General features: G+C 37.9%; 1 protein-coding gene across 1 annotated transcript; it reads left to right on the plus strand.

Annotated features, from left to right (window-relative positions):
• The first annotated feature begins 1,176 nt into the window (after window positions 1–1,176).
• COMMD8 (COMM domain containing 8) lies at window positions 1,177–16,556 on the plus strand. Its single transcript, XM_045998581.1, has 5 exons — window positions 1,177–1,300; window positions 5,953–6,108; window positions 10,394–10,546; window positions 13,275–13,430; window positions 15,628–16,556. Exons 1-5 carry the CDS (start codon window positions 1,235–1,237, stop codon window positions 15,646–15,648), a joined length of 552 nt encoding a protein of 183 aa, XP_045854537.1. The 5' UTR covers window positions 1,177–1,234; the 3' UTR covers window positions 15,649–16,556.
• The last annotated feature ends 439 nt before the right edge of the window (window positions 16,557–16,995 follow it).

Genomic DNA, 16,995 nt, shown 5'->3' on the forward strand with positions numbered 1-16,995 from the left:
GGGCTCTTATGCACAAAATGTCTTAAGATAATTGTGCTTTACTTGGGTCATTGATTGTTGTTAAGTAACTATCTATATTAAGAACTAGAAAATGGTAAATATTTTAATTGAGGGACAGTAATGAAAATCCATAGGTGGAAGAAATTGCTTTCACCTCCAAGAGATGGGGAACGGAGTAGAGAAAGGATATTTAAGCTAAACATTGGAGGATGTCATTAATAAATAGTATTTCTTTGCATAGCCCACACAATTACTTTCTCCTCTGTGGTATGCTTCATCATTTTTCACCACTTTTATTGTTAAATTTATATTAGACTGTAATTTCTGTTTCTCCCTCCTATTGTGCATTTCTGGATAGCAGAACTGTCTTATCCCATTAGATTCTCCAGCACCTGATCAAAGCAACAGCTATAATGAGGAGAGAAATCACAGAAAAGCTGTTTGGCTTTTTTTTTTTTTTTTTTTTTTTTTTTTCAGTGTTAGCAGTGTAGCTGTAGAGTCTGGCTTTGTTTAACTTTAGGCTGTGCCTCTCAGTTCTTGTGACTTTTAGGGTTGACATAAAATACAGAATGCCCGGTTGAATTTGACTTACAGATGAACAAGGAATAATGTTTTCATATAATTATGCCTCATGCAATATTTAGGCACACATATAAGAAAATACTGTTTGTTGCTTATCTGAAATTTCAGATTGAACTGGGCACTCTATCTTTTTATTTGCTAAATCTGACAATCCTCGTGACTTCTCTGACCGTGTTTGTTATTTGGAAATGGGCATGAGAATACTACCTTCTTCTTAAAATAATCTATATAAAGAATATTGCACACAGGTAAACCCTTACTTAACTTTCCAAATCAGAATACTTTAGTAGGAGACGTATGCCAAAACTCAGGGACAACGGCCCTGAGCTCAAAACACGGCTACTTTTATTAGTTGGCTTTCAAAGGAGTGCAGGGAAAGTTCGATAGAACTCCGAACAAAGTTGCAAACTGCTCCGAGGATCTGCAAATTTGCCTCCAACGTAACAACGGCGTTCAGTAAAGTTACTCCACGAAGAAAAGGGATTTTCCTCAGTTACAGGGAAAGCAGTGGCTATGCCTCTGCGCATGCGCACAAGGGCTCCAGCGCCTCCACGCCCAGCCCCGCCCGCCCGAGAGAGTCACGTGGGTGAGCCATCGCTCTAAGGCGCGACCGGGCCGTGTCATGTGACCGAGGTTTCTGCTCCGTACTAGGATGGAGCCGGAAGAGGGGACGCCCTTGTGGCAGCTGCAGAAGCTTCCAGCCGAGCTGGGCCCGCAGGTGAGGAGAGTGCAGGCAGTGTGGCAGGCGAAGCTCTGGGATGGCCTGGCCTGCAGGTCTGGCCCGGTCTGTTCGCGAAGTTTTCGCAGGGCTCACCCAGGCTTGCCCAGGGCAGGGATCCGGGAATGGGCGTGATGTCGGGTGTCCGGCCCCCTGCTTCCCCTGGAGAGCTGAGGAGGCCGAGGCTTTTAGCGCCACATCCGCGCCCCTGCTCGGATCTGCCCCTCGAGGGGCTTTTCGACCTGACTTGCGCCGGGCCATGCTCGACCCGGGTGGGAACGGCTGGTCAGCTCTCAAGCGCGGCCCGCGACTCTGTGACTCTGGGCTGGGGAGTGAAGTCACCACCATAGTATTTTAAATCTTACAAAGTGGAGCCTGTCAATTTATTCATTCATACACTACACACTTTCACGCTCCCTGTGCACCAGGCACAGTGCTAGGTGCTGGGGACACGCTGGTGACCTAGCGAAGCATACCCTGCCCCCTTGAGGGCGACAGAAAAAAAAATTGGTAAGTGCCACAAATAACTGGGCGACTTACTTTAGGTAACGTGGTATAAGGTAGCCTTTCCCTCAAGAGGTGACAGACACAGACACCCTGAGCCTGAGAAGGAGCCAGACTGTGCGGATCTGGGAGAAACAGCCTTGTTCATTCGTCGGGCCAGCTTTGCACTGAAGTCCGCCTTGTGCTGAGTGCCCATATGGCTGGTGTAAGGTGAAACGGTGGATGAGATACAGCCTGTGCCCCTGTGAAGCTTGCTATCTAATAAGGAAACCAAACTGAATTAACCAGTAGTGACCTTGTGGGACAGGTAGTACCCCAGATTTGGGGGGCGGGGCAGGGAGAAGCTTTGCAGAAAAGGAACATCTAAATTTCTAGGTTAAGTTCTGAAGGATGAGTAGGAACCAGAGAGGCTAGAAGGAGTGTGTTCTAGGCAGAGGAATAGCAGCTACAAGTCTAGGGGAAGGAAACCAGCCTCCACAGGTTTTAGGACCTGCTGAAAGATGGAGTGAGCAGAGCAGGGAGACTACGACTGGACAGGTGAGCAGGAGGTCAGGTGGCTCAAGTCTTTATGTATGCCATGCTTTTGTGTTTAGCTTTTGTGTTCAGCCTCAATACCAAAGGCACTGGCAGTATTGAGTTTGAAAAATCAAATGAGACAGTAGTTATGTCTAACAAGTATTGTGACTGAATGGTGAAAAGAAGAGAAAACCCAGTGGTTTCTCTAAGAGGAAAATCTGACTGAGAAGTGGGTTTTTCCCCCTCGAAAAGAAGGAAAGACCTGAAGGAAATCTGCCTGTCCCTAAAAGAAAGCAATATATGCAAAACTGAGCTTCAGCATTAGCTCTGGGAGCTGTGGTTCTGTTTGTCCTGAGAAGTCAGCCTACTAATTCATTTGTTGTAATTAATACGTAAATATGTTTACTCCTTCTCCTCTGTTCCACAGCAATGCAGGTCTCATCACACCACTTCTTGACTGGTTCACATGCCTCTCTGGTCACTCTCATTCTGAACTCCTTCAGGGTAGTTACTTTTCGTTTTATATCTTGAGTACTTGAGAGTTATGTTCGGCTCAAGGTGGGTTCTTGATCAGTGTTTACCGAGGGAAGGAATTAATGCATGCTAAAATCTGCTTAACCATGGGGGCAGTTACCTGGCTGCCAAGCTTTGGTGGGATGGCCTTCAGTGTCAGTGATAGGCACCACTGAGTAAGTCCCAGTTCTGTTCCATTCACAATGGGCAGAGGGTGGGCGTTAGGGCTTTGCCTGCATAATGTGATAGAAGGGATGTGGTAGGCGGCTTTTATAAGCCCCACATGTAGGTCTTCTTTTTTCCTCTATTCCATTTACAGTGGGAAAGTGTGGGGGAGATAGAAGGGAATAAACTCAATTCTTATCAGGATCAAAAAACCCCGTCTTAACTCTCTTCTGTGTTTTTATGAGTGCGGAAACTGAAATGTCAGCAGAGAGTTGGAGTAATGTGCCCGAGGTTGTCAAATTAATAAGTGGCAGAGGTGGAACGTGTGTTCAGATCTGTTGACTGTGAGCCTTTGTGTTAGCCTTCTGCCCTTGTCTTCATTCTACCTACTTCTTAGATAAGGTCCATAACCTTTCCCACCATGTAGGTTGATGACACCTAGAGCTCTGCATCCAGCCAAAGATCTCTTCCCTGAGTATCAGGCTTCTGTGAGACACACCCCACGTATCTCAAATTCAGTGTGTCCTGGGCTGAACTCCTCATCCCCCCCACCCAAATACTCTTCCTCTGATTATAGCTTCATTTTTCATTTTTGGTTTGGGGCACCACCATTCACACAGCCACTCAAACTAAAATTCTGAGTATCATCCATGGTTGGTTCCGCCTCCTTTTTGTGTCTCTTTCACCTCTGTACTGCCTCTTCTTTGAGTGTCCTCAATTATTTAGGGACCCCTGATTTCTTCCTGGTAAACTGAGTGCAGGAGGCCTTTGGTCTCACCATCTGTCTTTTCCTTTTCTTTCCTAACTTGGCAAATTTTTGGAAAAATAATGCAAATATGTGAATAGGTTGCTTTCCTGTGGAAATAAGTAAAGAGCCTGGACACTGTAAATAGGGCCCTTTATGATTTGGCTTCCACTCACCTCTCCAGCCTTGTATCCTGTCCTTTTTCAAATCGAACAAGTGATTTTACACTTCCATTCTATGCATATGCTGTTGCTTGGGACTAGAAATGGCCTTCTCTTCCATTTAAGACTCATCGTTTTAAAACAACCCTTTCCGTGTTTCCTCTCTCTGCTCCTTTGTAGCCTCTATAAGCTTATATTATACCTCCAGTCATTCTAAATTGCATTTATGTATTTGCATGTTTGCCTTTCTCTAATGGACTGAAACTCTGATATGGTAAAACCTTACTTTTGTTTATCCTCAGTTTCTCTTTTGTAAAATGACAATACTTAACTCATGGGATTGTAAGGATGAACACAGTGCTTGGTACTCAGTTAGGACTCCATAAATGATAGTTATTAATGGCTGTTCTTGCTCTGTATCTCTGTTAACTTGTCTAGCAATTGAATAAAGTGCTCATTACATATTTGTATATATGAATACAAACATATATAAATAAATGAGTGAATGAATGAATAAAAACATTTGTATTCCAAAAGATAGCACTTTTATTTTTTAGTTAGAGTTCTCGGTTTTGCTTTAGCCTGGGGGCCGTTTGGGAAAACACAGAGTATGTGTAAAGAATTTTTTTTTTAAGATTTTTAAAATTTTATTTATTTGACAGAGATTACAAGTAGGCAGAGAGGCAGGCAGAGAGAGAGAGGAAGAAGCAGGCTCCCTGCTGAGCAGAGAGCCCGATGCAGGGCTCGATCCCAGGACCTTGGAATCATGACCTGAGCTGAAGGCAGATGCTTTAACCCACTGAGCCACCGAGGCGCCCCATGTGTAGAGAATTTTGACTGAATTTCAAATTAAGAATGTTCACTGACTTATGGTATTTAAAAAACCTGCTTATATAGTGCATTAGCCATCATTTGGAAGTGGGTTACCAGTTTCTCATTTCTATTCTGGGATGTGTGGTGTTACAGAAAAAGAGTTATTGCTTAAAATGGAGTAGAATGTGGTTCAGGGGTAAAGAGTTATAAGACTTGTTGCTTAAATTTATTTCCAAATTATTTGGGTTCAGACACAAATAGCCCCTGGGAAAGAAAACCATATCAGTCATTTATCTAGAATAGTGATGGCATAGTCGGTGCTCAGTTAATGTATGTTAAAGACATGGAACATGATACCAATAGTAGTAGTGGTGGTAATAGTGATAATAATAAGAAGAAATATGACAATGGCTGGCAATGTTTAAGTGTTTTATACACGCCAGGAATGTGCTGACTGATTTTCATGTACTCATTTAATCCTTACAACATTATGGGGGTAGGTGATATTCTCATTTTATACATGAGGAAACAGGCACAGAACATGTAAATAACTTGATCAAACTAGTTAAGTGGTGGAACTAGGAATCAAACTAGACAGTTTTATTCCAAAATTCAGTGTTAATAACTATGTTCAGTTATATACATGTTCGGATTTCCATTGCTAATGCTATGGTAGTGTAGAGATAAAGGTAAAAATGTAAATGTAAAAAATGTAAAAAAGAAAAAGAAAGGTACTGACCAGTGTCTTGGAATAGACTGAAAGAAGTGAGTATGGATGCTGTAAAAATGGAGGTAAAGGGAAATGACATTTATTGATTTATGCTAAAAGGGAAATGACATTTATTGATTTATGCTAAAAAAAACTTCAGACTGAAAGTCATACTTTTTTTATATTATTGGTATAAATACAATGTTTAAGTAATACCAAGCTGAAACTTTTATATTCGCCATCTTCTTTCATGAATATTGGGGAAATAACAGTGTATCTATGAAATTATTTTAGCTTCTGAAGGTGGGCAAAATTATAGAAAGTCTGGGATTTTTATTGGAGCCTTAATTTTTAATTAAGATAATGTTAAAAATAGTTATATTTCAACCTCAAGCTGCTTTGCAGATAACATGAGCTTGTCCCAACTATATTTGTTTCCTACAAGGAAGATAAATCTTTTTTATAAGTTTACTAGTAATTCATTTTTTTTTAAACTAGTAATTCATTTATTTCCTTTTCTCTCTAGCTTCTTCACAAAATAATTGATGGCATTTGTGGCCGAGCTTATCCTCTCCATCAGGATTATCACAGTTTTTGGGATTCAACAGAATGGAAGAATGTTTTAGAAGATATTACCAAATTTTTCAAAGCTGTAGTTGGTAAAAATTTATCTGATGAAGAGGTAACTTCACTCCAATTTTCTATACCTTATAATAAATAATAGTTTTCAGGTTTTTCTTAAGTTGGTCTTTAAGGCACTATATTATACAAGAGTCATCATCAGTATGTGTATATTTATACTTTTTTTAAACGATTTTATTCATTTATTTGAGCGAGAGAGAGAACATGAGAGATTGGGAGTCGGGTGTGGATGGCAGAAGAAAAGGGTAGAGGGAGAGGAAGAAGCAGACTGCTGGTTGAGCAGGGAGCTCGATTTGGCTGAATCCCAGGACTGTGGGGTCATGACCAGAGCTGAAGGCAGATACTTAAGCTGACTGAGATGCCCCCAGTAATTATATATTATATTACAATAAGAAACTTTATAATTGTGAGTAGGCAAATCTGATTGTAGAAGTACTTATTTTTTATAATTTTGGTTGTTTGTGTTTTTAAAATTGTGACACATTTAAATCATGTAGAAGAAAACTAAAAGTTACATAACTGACACCTACATTCCCATCATCACAATTAAACGGTTGTTAACATCTTTATGCCTTACAGGTTTGTGTGTTTGTTTTAGAAACAAGGCATTACAGATAAACCTAAGTACCATCTGGGCATGCCACCCTTCCCCAAGAGATCACCACTTGCGAAGTTGGTGTACATGTTCTGTATTCTATATTGTATGAATATTTGCATTGTAAGCAGTATATACAATTATTTGAGCTGTTTAAATGTGTAACTTGTAATTGATAACATGTATCCCTTTGTAATTTTTTTTTTTTTAAGATTTATTTATTTGACAGATAGAGATTACAAGTAGGCAGAGAGGCAGGCAGAGAGAGAGGAGGAAGCAGGCTCCCAGCTAAGCAGAGAGCCCGATGCGGGGCTCGATCCCAGCACCCCGGGATCATGACCTGAGCTGAAGGCAGAGGCTTTAACCCGCTGAGCCACCCAGGCGCCCCCCTTTGTAATTTTTTTATGGAATGTTGTGTTTTGGACTTATCAGTATTGGTAAATGTAGATCTGGTTCATGTATTTTAAAACTCTTACAGTATTTGATGATAGGAATTAGCAGGACTTATTTTTCTGCCCCCTCCTGATGAACTATTAGATCATTGCCTCTTTAATGTATAGTACTTCTACAGACATTTTGTACATGTCTCCTTATCCTCATATTAGCCAACTTTTCTTAGATAGACATCTTGACATGAAATTATAGGTCATAGAATATCCTTCCAGGGGTGCCTGGGTGGCTCAGCGGGTTAAAGCCTCTGCCTTCAGCTCGGGTCATGATCTCAGGGTCCTGGGATCAAGCCCCGCATCGGGCTCTCTGCTCAGCGGGGAGCCTGCTTCCCTTCCTCTCTCTCTGCCTGCCTCTCTGCCTACTTGTGATCTCTCTCTGTCAGATAAATGAACAAAATCTTAAAAAAAAAAAAAAAAAAAATCCTTCCATTGAATTGCTTTGGTACATTGGTCAAAAATTATTTTGGCATGTTTGTATAGGTTGCCTACTTAAAAAAAAATGTAGTTATGTATGTTCATTTGATTTGGATGATATTCTGGGTGGGAGTTCTTTGTTAGATATATTTAAGTATCTTCTCCCATTATGTGTCTTGCCTTTTCACTCTTAATGGTGTCTTTCTGTGAAGAGAAGTTCTGGATTTTAATCAAGTCCAGCTTTGTCAGTATTTGTTTTGGTGCTTAGTGCTATTAATGTCCTGTTTAAGAAGTATTTGTGCCAAAGTCATGAAGGTGTGTGTGTTAGTTTTCTTGTAGAAGCTCTCACATTTATGTTACTGATGCATTTTGAATTAATACTTGTGTGTGGAGTAAGGGTCAAGTTCACATTTTTTTACATCAATAACCAGTTGACACAATACCGTTTATTGAAATGACTGTCCTTGCTCCCATAGAGTTTCTGAGCAACCTTTGCTGTAAATCAGGTCACTGTATGTGTACACACACACACACACACACACACACACACACACATACAGGCACCCCTGTATCTGGACTCTATTCTGCTCCATTTATTTATTTGTGTATGTTTCTCAGTACTACATTGTCTTAATTACTGTAGAATTAAAGCTGTGTTACATAAAGTCTTGTATCTGGTAGTAGAAGACCTTCAACTTCATGCTTCTCCAAGATTGCTCTGGCTATTCTGGCTCCTCTGTATTTTCATGTACATTTTAAAATCAGCTTGTCAGTTTCAACCAAAAAACCTGCTGGGCTGCCATACCAAAATATTATCGAGTGGGTGGCTAAACAACAAGAATTTATTTCTCACAATACTAGAGGCGGATGAGTCCAAGATACAGGTGCTGGCTGATTTGATTCCCCGTTGAGAGCCCTTTTCCTGGCTGCAGACTACCTGCTTGTTTTGTTTCTCACATTGGTGATGGGGAAGGGACAGAAGCATGCTCTCCTGTCTCCTTTTATAGGGGTACTAATTCTATCATCACTAACCCCCATCCTTATGATCTATTAAACTAATTATTTATCAGAGGCCCCATCTTTAAATATCATCATAGTGAAGGTTAGGATTGCAACGTAGAAATTTTAGAGTGACATAATTAAGTTCATAGCATGAGATTTCACTGAATCTCTAGATCATTTTGGGAAGAATTTACAGCTTAATATTAATACTCCCAATCCATGAACATGATATAACATTCCATTTATTTGGATTACTTCAATTTCTCTAACATTTTGTAGCTTTTATTATAGAGGTCTTACAAATATTTTGTTAGATTTATTTCTAAGTAATTGATATTTTTGATGTTTTTAAATTTTATTCTCCAGTTGTTTATTGCTAGTATGCAGAAACACCGTCAATTTTTATATCTTTACCCCATGCTTAACAGTTTTTAAAAATTTTATTATTTAATGGCTGGGAAAATTTTTAAAAAATTTTTTGGGTAAGTTTTCTTGGTATAAGAAAATACAGTTATTTTCTTTTTACATTTTAATATCTTTTTTCCCTTACCGTATTGCACTGACTCACACCTTTAAAACAGTGTTGAAAAACAAACAAACAGAAAAGCAGTTTTATTCCTGACCTTAGGGAGAATGTATTCACTATTTTATCATTTATTATGTTAGTTGTATGATTTTCTTGATATCAACTATCAAATTAAAGAAGTTTCCTACAGTTCCTACTTTGCTGAGATTGTTACCACTGATAGGTATTGAATTTTATTTAAATGCTTTTTCCCTAAATTTGTTATTTTTTTCCTCCTTTATTTTGTTGATGTGGTGTCTTTCATTGGATTTTTAAATGCTAAACTAACCTTGTATTGCCAAAATAAATGGCACTTGGTCATGATATATTATCTTTTTATGTATCTCTAAATTTGATTTGTTAGTATTTTATTTAGGATTTTTGTATCTGTTTTTTTGCAATATTGGCGCATAGTTTTTCTTTTCTGTAATGTCCTTGTCAGAATGTCAAGTTTTATTCTGGTCTAATAAAATGAATTAGGAAGTATATTTTCTCTTATTCTCTGAAAGAGTTTATGTAAGATTGATTTTATTTCTTCCATAGTACTGTGTTACTATGTTGAATAATTTTTTTATCAGCTATGATTTAATTATACTGTGGTGAAAAAATAAATAATTTTATTGCAGTCCTTTGAAATCTGTTGTTATTTGCTACATGGCTCATCATATGGTTCATTTTGGTGGATGTTCCATATATTTTTGAAAATAATATGTATTCTGTACTTGTTGAACAATGTTCTATATGTCAGTTAGGTTTAAGACAGATTGTGTTTTTAAGTTTTTTACCTTTACTGATTTTTTTTGTCTTTTTCTGTCAGTTATTGGGAGATGTGTTAACATTCTAATTATGAAGGTAGATTTATCCATTTCTCCTTTTAGTTCTACCAAGTTGTGTTGCTTTATATATTTTGAAGCTATGTTATTAGGTGCACGCAAATTTATGATTGTTCTTTCTGTTGAATGGCCTTTGGGCCATTCTTTATTTCTCATAACACTTTTTGCCTTAAAGGCTACATTGTCTGATATTAAAATATCTATACCAGCTTTAATGGTCTTTCCTGCTATGCTACTTCATCAGTCAGTCCTTTTCATTTCTGTTTTGCAAAAATTTGTTAAAATCTCTTGTTTGTTAGTTATGCATTCTCATCTTAATCTTTTCACAGAGATAGAAATATATATATATATATTTTTTTTTTTAACTGTCATTTTAAAGATTTTATGAAAGGGGAGAGGAGCTGTGTATTTACATTTTAAACAAAAAGACACTTTCACTTACTTTCTGTTTATTTTTATTTTCATAGATATTTCAGCAGTTGAATCAGTTGAATTCATTTCATCAACAAGCTGTCATGAAATGCTTAAAAAGTAGGAAAGATGAAATCAAGCAGGCTCTGTTAGAAGAAATAGTTGATATTTCTTCTGCACAGCTACAGGATTTTGATTGGCAGTTAAAGGTGAGAATCTGTTTATGGGCATGATGTTTTTTACCTTATTTTTGAATAGAAATGTTTATTCTTTTTCATAATATACATCTAAAATTTCTGTTATTTTAAGAATACATTGTCAAAAGATTGCATTTTTACATTAACTTAATACAGTATAACCATCCATATAAAATGTAAAAACATTACATTGGTAATAAACTTAATTAACTAGAGCTGTGAATCATTAAATGTCTTAGGTAGTGGAGTAGTATGTATTCAACATCTATTTTTGGCTAGAACTTTCTAGGCTTTCTAGTCTTCCTGAGATTGGTAAATGCGATTTTGCCTCCAGGAGGAAAATACATAATGTGCTACTTAAAGAGCACGTGAAAAACATTTTGAAAAGAGGCTCAATGGTCAGTAGGATTCATAAAGAACAATTTCAGACCAACTTTCCATGGTATATAGGGAACCTAGATCTAGACGACAAGGTAGTGTTGAAACACATTGTCTTTCTTCATTTCAGCATTATAAGTGCCTCATATTGTGTTTGAGGATATAGTGGAGGAAAATGTGGACAAATCACATAGTTAAATGGGTCATAGCTGGATGAATAACCAAAACCAGGTGAATTTGTATTAGCCAGGAAGGAGGTCTCTTTGATTCTGGTTTTGGCCCAAACTTCTTCAACAATTACTTTTTTTTTTTTTTTAAGATTTTATTTATTTATTTGACAGACGGAGCTCATAAGTAGGCAGAGAAGCAGGTAGAGAGAGAGGAGGAAGCAGGCTTCCTGCAGAGCAGAGAGCCCGACGTGGGGCTTGATCCCAGGACCCTGGGATCATGACCTGAGCCGAAGGCAGAGGCTTTAACCCACTGAGCCACCCAGGAGCCCCAACAATTATTCGTTCATGAATATTATGCTCATCAAATCTGAGATATGTTAAATATTAATATAATACAATCAAAATTTAAAATTATTTTACAGCAAATCACAGTGATGGACCAAATGAAGCAAAATAAACTGAGCAGAGATAACCTACATAGAGGGTTTTTATTTAAGTAAAACCAATTTAATATAGAAGATATGAGAGATATGCCAAAAATAATTTGTCTGAAAAATATTTAGTTGTTTTGATTTGCCAAATGTAGCCTGAGTCAGCAGTATAATCATTCAGTCTTCTGTTGGTAGAAATGTAGTGTTTGAAGCAATGAGTAGTTCTAATTCTGTTTTCATTCATTAAATCTTTTTAGTTAATATAATTTAGTAATACTTTTATTTTTGGCTGCCAAAGTAAGAGATACTTAAACAAATTGGAGCCAGACCAAAAAAGAATGAACAGGAACTTAAAATCATGGTACATGAAAGTTTTTTGAAACACTTGAGACCCTGTATCCAGAAAAGAGAAACTTCAGTGGAAAAATTATACTTATCTTTGAAGGACTAAAAGTTATCTCTGTAGATGAGGAATTGATACATGTCTGTGGCTTCAGAGGCTAGGACAAAGGCTAAGGTCTAAGGTGTATGGTTTCCAATAAGATGAGTTCACGTTCAGCTTAAGGAGAACTTTTTTACAGCTGTCATTATCTGAAGATTTTTTTAAACCACTTTTTGAGGGACCATGTTCACCATTGGTCATATTCAAGCATAGACTGAGAAAGCACTTACTGGACACACTGAGAAGGAGGATTATCTAGAAGGTAGACCATCTTTGGTACTTCCAAACCTCAGATATTATGAGTCCTGGTTTTTGAAGAGAGAATGAAGTAGGTATGTGAGATTTCGATTCTGTAGTGTGTACACTCTGAGGACGTTTGTTAGGGAAGTGTAGTTCCTTATCAGTCACTGTGCAAGTAGTGAAGGTACAAGTAAATTTTTTCAAGTGGTAGCACTTTGAAGATTCAGGTATTGTGGTTTTTTTACCTCAGATTCCAGGAAAATTGATTTTCCCTTTGCCATATGCCAATGAAGCTGTGGTGCTTGTTTCAAAAACCATTAGTATCATAAATATTTGGTTCTTTCGATTCCTCTAGGATTCTCTTTAGACAGAAAATAGGAAGTGGAGTAAATGTTGAGTGTTTTTGCTGAGTGGCTATGATTAAAAATGGTATCTTTATAATAAGAGAATTGGCTGATTTTAAATTAAGCATCTTCATTGCACAAGGTTTACCAGTGTTTTTAGTTTTATCTTTGTTCATGGACTTTCATCATCTTGGTATCGCCACACTTCTTTAAGCTTTAAGAATTCTTGGTTTTCTGATGCACTGGGTCCATTCAGTACTTCCCTTCCCACCCATAACTCTGCTTTGGATTTCTGCTTCAACCATAAATTTTGCCCTGGTTGTCCTTTCCCTAGTTGTCTTCCTCTCTAATCATCCTCCTTTCTTTCTCTGTTCTTCATGTTCGTGTTGGTTTGGCATGGGTTTCTTTATTTCTTCCACCTTTTCCTGTACTTGACAGCAAACAGAAGTATTCTTTTCTTTTCTTTCTTTTTTTTTTTTTTTTAAGATTTTGTTTATTTATTTGACAGACAGAGATCACAAGTAGGCAGAGAGGCAGGCAGAGAGCTGGATGCGGGGCTCGATCCCAGGACCTGAGATCATGACCTGAGCCGAAGGCAGAGGCTTTAACCCATCGAGCCACCCAGGCGCCCCCAGAAGTATTCTTTTCTTAAAATGTATTGTTAATAAGCTCTGATGAATATTTAATGTAGTCTTTTTGCTACCTATTAATTACTGTTTTCTTCATTTTAAACAGCTTGCACTGTCTAGTGACAAGATCGCTACTTTACAAATGCCGCTTTTAAACCTTCATCTAGACATAAAAGAAGATGGTGAAGTCAAACCATATTCTGTTGAAATGAGTAAAGAAGAGCTGCAGAATCTAATAAATTCCTTGGAAGCAGCTAATAAGGTATTTGTTTTAATTTTGTTGTGTGTTTAAAATGTTTAAGGTTTGATTGATACATTTCGAACAATAGAAGAAAAGCTCATAATTGACTTTTCATATTTCTTTTGTTCCTGATATGTTAAGCAGAGAAAATACCTTGTTGATATGTTCTACATCTCTAGTTTTAGATATTATAATTTATAATTATAACTACTTAGTTTTGAGCATAATTTATCAAGTGGTTATTTTTGATAGAATAATGGTGGTGTTCTAACAGCTCTATTTTTTTTTTTTTTTTTTGCCTTGGTGCTTATTAATGATTAAAATAAAATTTTTACCTTGGGGCTGTAAAATTAGTTGATTCTGAAGTGTTTATGATTATTATGAGTATTATGACTATTATGATTTTTATGATTATTGAGATTATCTTATTTAAATGCACAAGTAAGGGATGCCTGGGTGGCTCAGTTGGTTGAGCATCTGCCTTCAGCTTGGGTCATGATCCCAGGTTCCTGGGATTGAACCCTGCATCGGGCTTGCTGCTCAGTGGGAAGCCTGCTTCCCCTTCTGTTACTCCCCCTGCTTGTGCTCTCTTTCTGTCAAATAAATAAATAAAATCTTTTTTAGAAAGTTTTAACTGCCCAAATAGAATTGCTTTTATAATCTTCTAAGTAGGGAAGACAAAATGTGGCTTGTAGTTAGGACAAAATCAAGTAAAACTAATGAGTGACTAAAGATTTTACACATACAAAGGATTGACTAAATAACAGGAACCATTCTCAGTGTTTATTTAATGAGAAAAATCATATTTAAACAGTAGAAACTGCTGCTGTCAGGAAATAATAAAAATAACTGTTTCTGTACATGTGTGTTCCTTTCATGATTGCTCAGCATTGGGCACCTGAGAGTGACTCAGTTGGTTAAGCGTCTGCCTTCAGGTCAGGTCATGATCCTGGTCTCCGGGGATCGAGCCCCACATCAGGCTCCCTGCTCATCCGGGAGTGTGCTTCTCCCTAGTCCTCTGCTCTTCACCCTGCTCATGCTCTCACACTCTGTCCCTCAAAATAAATACATAAATAAATAAATCTTAAAAAAAAAAAAAAGTAGAACCAGGGTTCCCAGGTAGCTAAGTCACTTAAACATCCGACACTTGATCTTAGCTCAGGTCTTGATCTCAGGGTTGTGAGTTCAAGTCTTGCATTAAAAAAATAAAATGTATTGCCAAGAAGGTTGTTCAGGGGCAAGAGAAATTGGTTAGAATATTTGACATTGATCACTGGGAGCAGATCACTAGAGAAAATTCTGAGCAATCTTTTTTTTTTTTTTTTTTTTTAAGATTTTATTTATTTATTGACAGAGAGAGTGCACAACAGGGTGAGTGGGAGAGGGAGAAGCAGACCCTCCATTGAGCAGGGAGCCCAATCTAGGATTTGATCCCATGACTCTGGGGTCATGACCTGAGCTGAAGACAGACACTTAAAAGACTGAGCCACCCGGGTGCCCAGTGCTGAGCAATCATGAAAGAAACACATGTATACAGAGAGCTGTTTTTATTTCTTTCTGACAGCAGCAGTTTTATTTAATCAACCCTTTGTATATGTAAAATATTTTTTTTTTAAGATTTTATTTATTTATTTGACAGAGAGATCACAAGTAGGCAGAGAGGCAGGCAGAGAGAGAGGAGGAAGCAGGCTCCCTGCGGAGCAGAGAGCCCGACTCGGGGCTTGATCCCAGGACTCTGGGATCATGACCTGAGCCGAAGGCAGAGGCTTTAACCCACTGAGCCACCCAGGCGCCCCTGTATATGTAAAATCTTTAGTCACTCATTGGTTTTATCTGATTTTGTTGTAACTACAAGCCATATTTTGATTCCCGTACTTAGGAAGCCCTGGTATATTCAGCTTCCGTCTATACTCTGCAGTTACTCAGTCATTTTAGTGCCATGGTGACTAGTCCACATGCCTTGTAGCCACACGGGTAGCCTGGCTTGCTTCTGGATGGGGCTCAGTGTCTGAGCGTGTGTGTGGTAGAGCCTCATACGAATGTTAGTTGAGTCTAAGCTGTGGATCCCGGCAGGCCTGCATCATCGGTTACTGTGCATTGTACTTGCTTGTTATCAGTCGTCTAGGCCTCAGAGATTTCAGAGCATTTCATTAAGCAGACGTGGGCATCATTCTGGAATAACCTGATCTCCCTCCCCCCAACGACTTTGTGTTTTAAGGTGGTCCTGCAATTGAAATAACTGGATGGTGGATACCAACGCTGTCAGATTCTACTGCTACCCCAGATGCGGCCGAGTGAATACTGTGTGTTCAGAGCACCTGCGCTATACTGACTGTTTTGCTGTGCTGAGAAAGAAGCAGTGTTGGGATTACAGAGATAAAAATGTATCCGCTTCCCTAAAGAACAGGAAATGACATGGTTGACAGGAAATGCATAAAAAATGAGAGATGAAAAAGCTGTGATAGCAGTTTATATTTTCATAATGGCTGTTTTGCCTCGTTTATTAAATATTTGAGAAATCTTTATAGATATACAGTTTTATTGAAAGCTAAAAATAGACTCTAAAGTAATGTAAACGTAGAAAGCACAAATCTACTTGAATGTTGCTTAAAGAAATATATGAATAGCAAGGATGTGTATTATGGATATATATGATTAATTTGTAATATTTTAAAAATAACTTTTAAAGAATGTATAAGCTGCATATATAACTCAGGAGATTCCATATCTTTCTTCTGTTTCAAAGGAAAGATTATAAAATGTAAAATTTCTTAGAGAAAGAAGCTCCTCTTCAGACATGAACAAGAAAAAATAATTAAATTTGCGTCAACAGTGAGTTTATGAATTCTAGAGATTAAAATCTTTCACCCGAGTGGGAAAAAATGAAAGTAACACTGTTACTCCTGCATTTCTGTGTCTGATCGGGAGGGTGTGCTTTGATAAAAAGAATGGATGTTGTTGTATTGTGTATATATAGCTATCCAGATGTCAGCCAAGATTAAATATAGGTCCATTTTTGTGATAGACTTTTAATACTGAAGTTAATAGTTTTGGGTGTTAACTTCACTGGAAAACAAACCATTTTTAATTGCAGTTAACTTTAAAAACAGGCATTCTGAACAAATAAAAAATGTCATTTTACTTTCACATATTGCTTTATTTCAAGACTTTCTGCATGATGCAGTGACCCATAGTTTCTTGGTGTCTGCTATTTGCAAGCTTAATCGCTGTTAAGAGCATCAGACTGTTTGAGGTGTTTAGAATAGTTTTTATGATTTCTCATCATAGAGATGAAGATGGGCTTGAGGGGTTAAAAACAAATATCTGCGTGTTAGCAAGGCCATGCTACTCGAAAGGTGTCTGTAGACTAATGCCGGTCTGCAGTCTTTGGACTGTCTCTTACAGGTTTGGGATTAGATGAGGAGCATATGCAAGTGTTCATCAATATATCGCTTTTCTCACTGAGAGATGTTGATTATGGAAAAAAATACCAGTTGGACTAAACAGTGTGCTTAGGGAGGTTGTCGACTTACCCCCTGTGCGGGTTCCTTATGTCATGGACTGGTAGCAGTTTGTAGCCTAGCAC

This window comes from Meles meles, chromosome 2 (assembly GCF_922984935.1).
Source record: "Meles meles chromosome 2, mMelMel3.1 paternal haplotype, whole genome shotgun sequence".
Lineage (NCBI taxonomy): Eukaryota > Metazoa > Chordata > Mammalia > Carnivora > Mustelidae > Meles > Meles meles.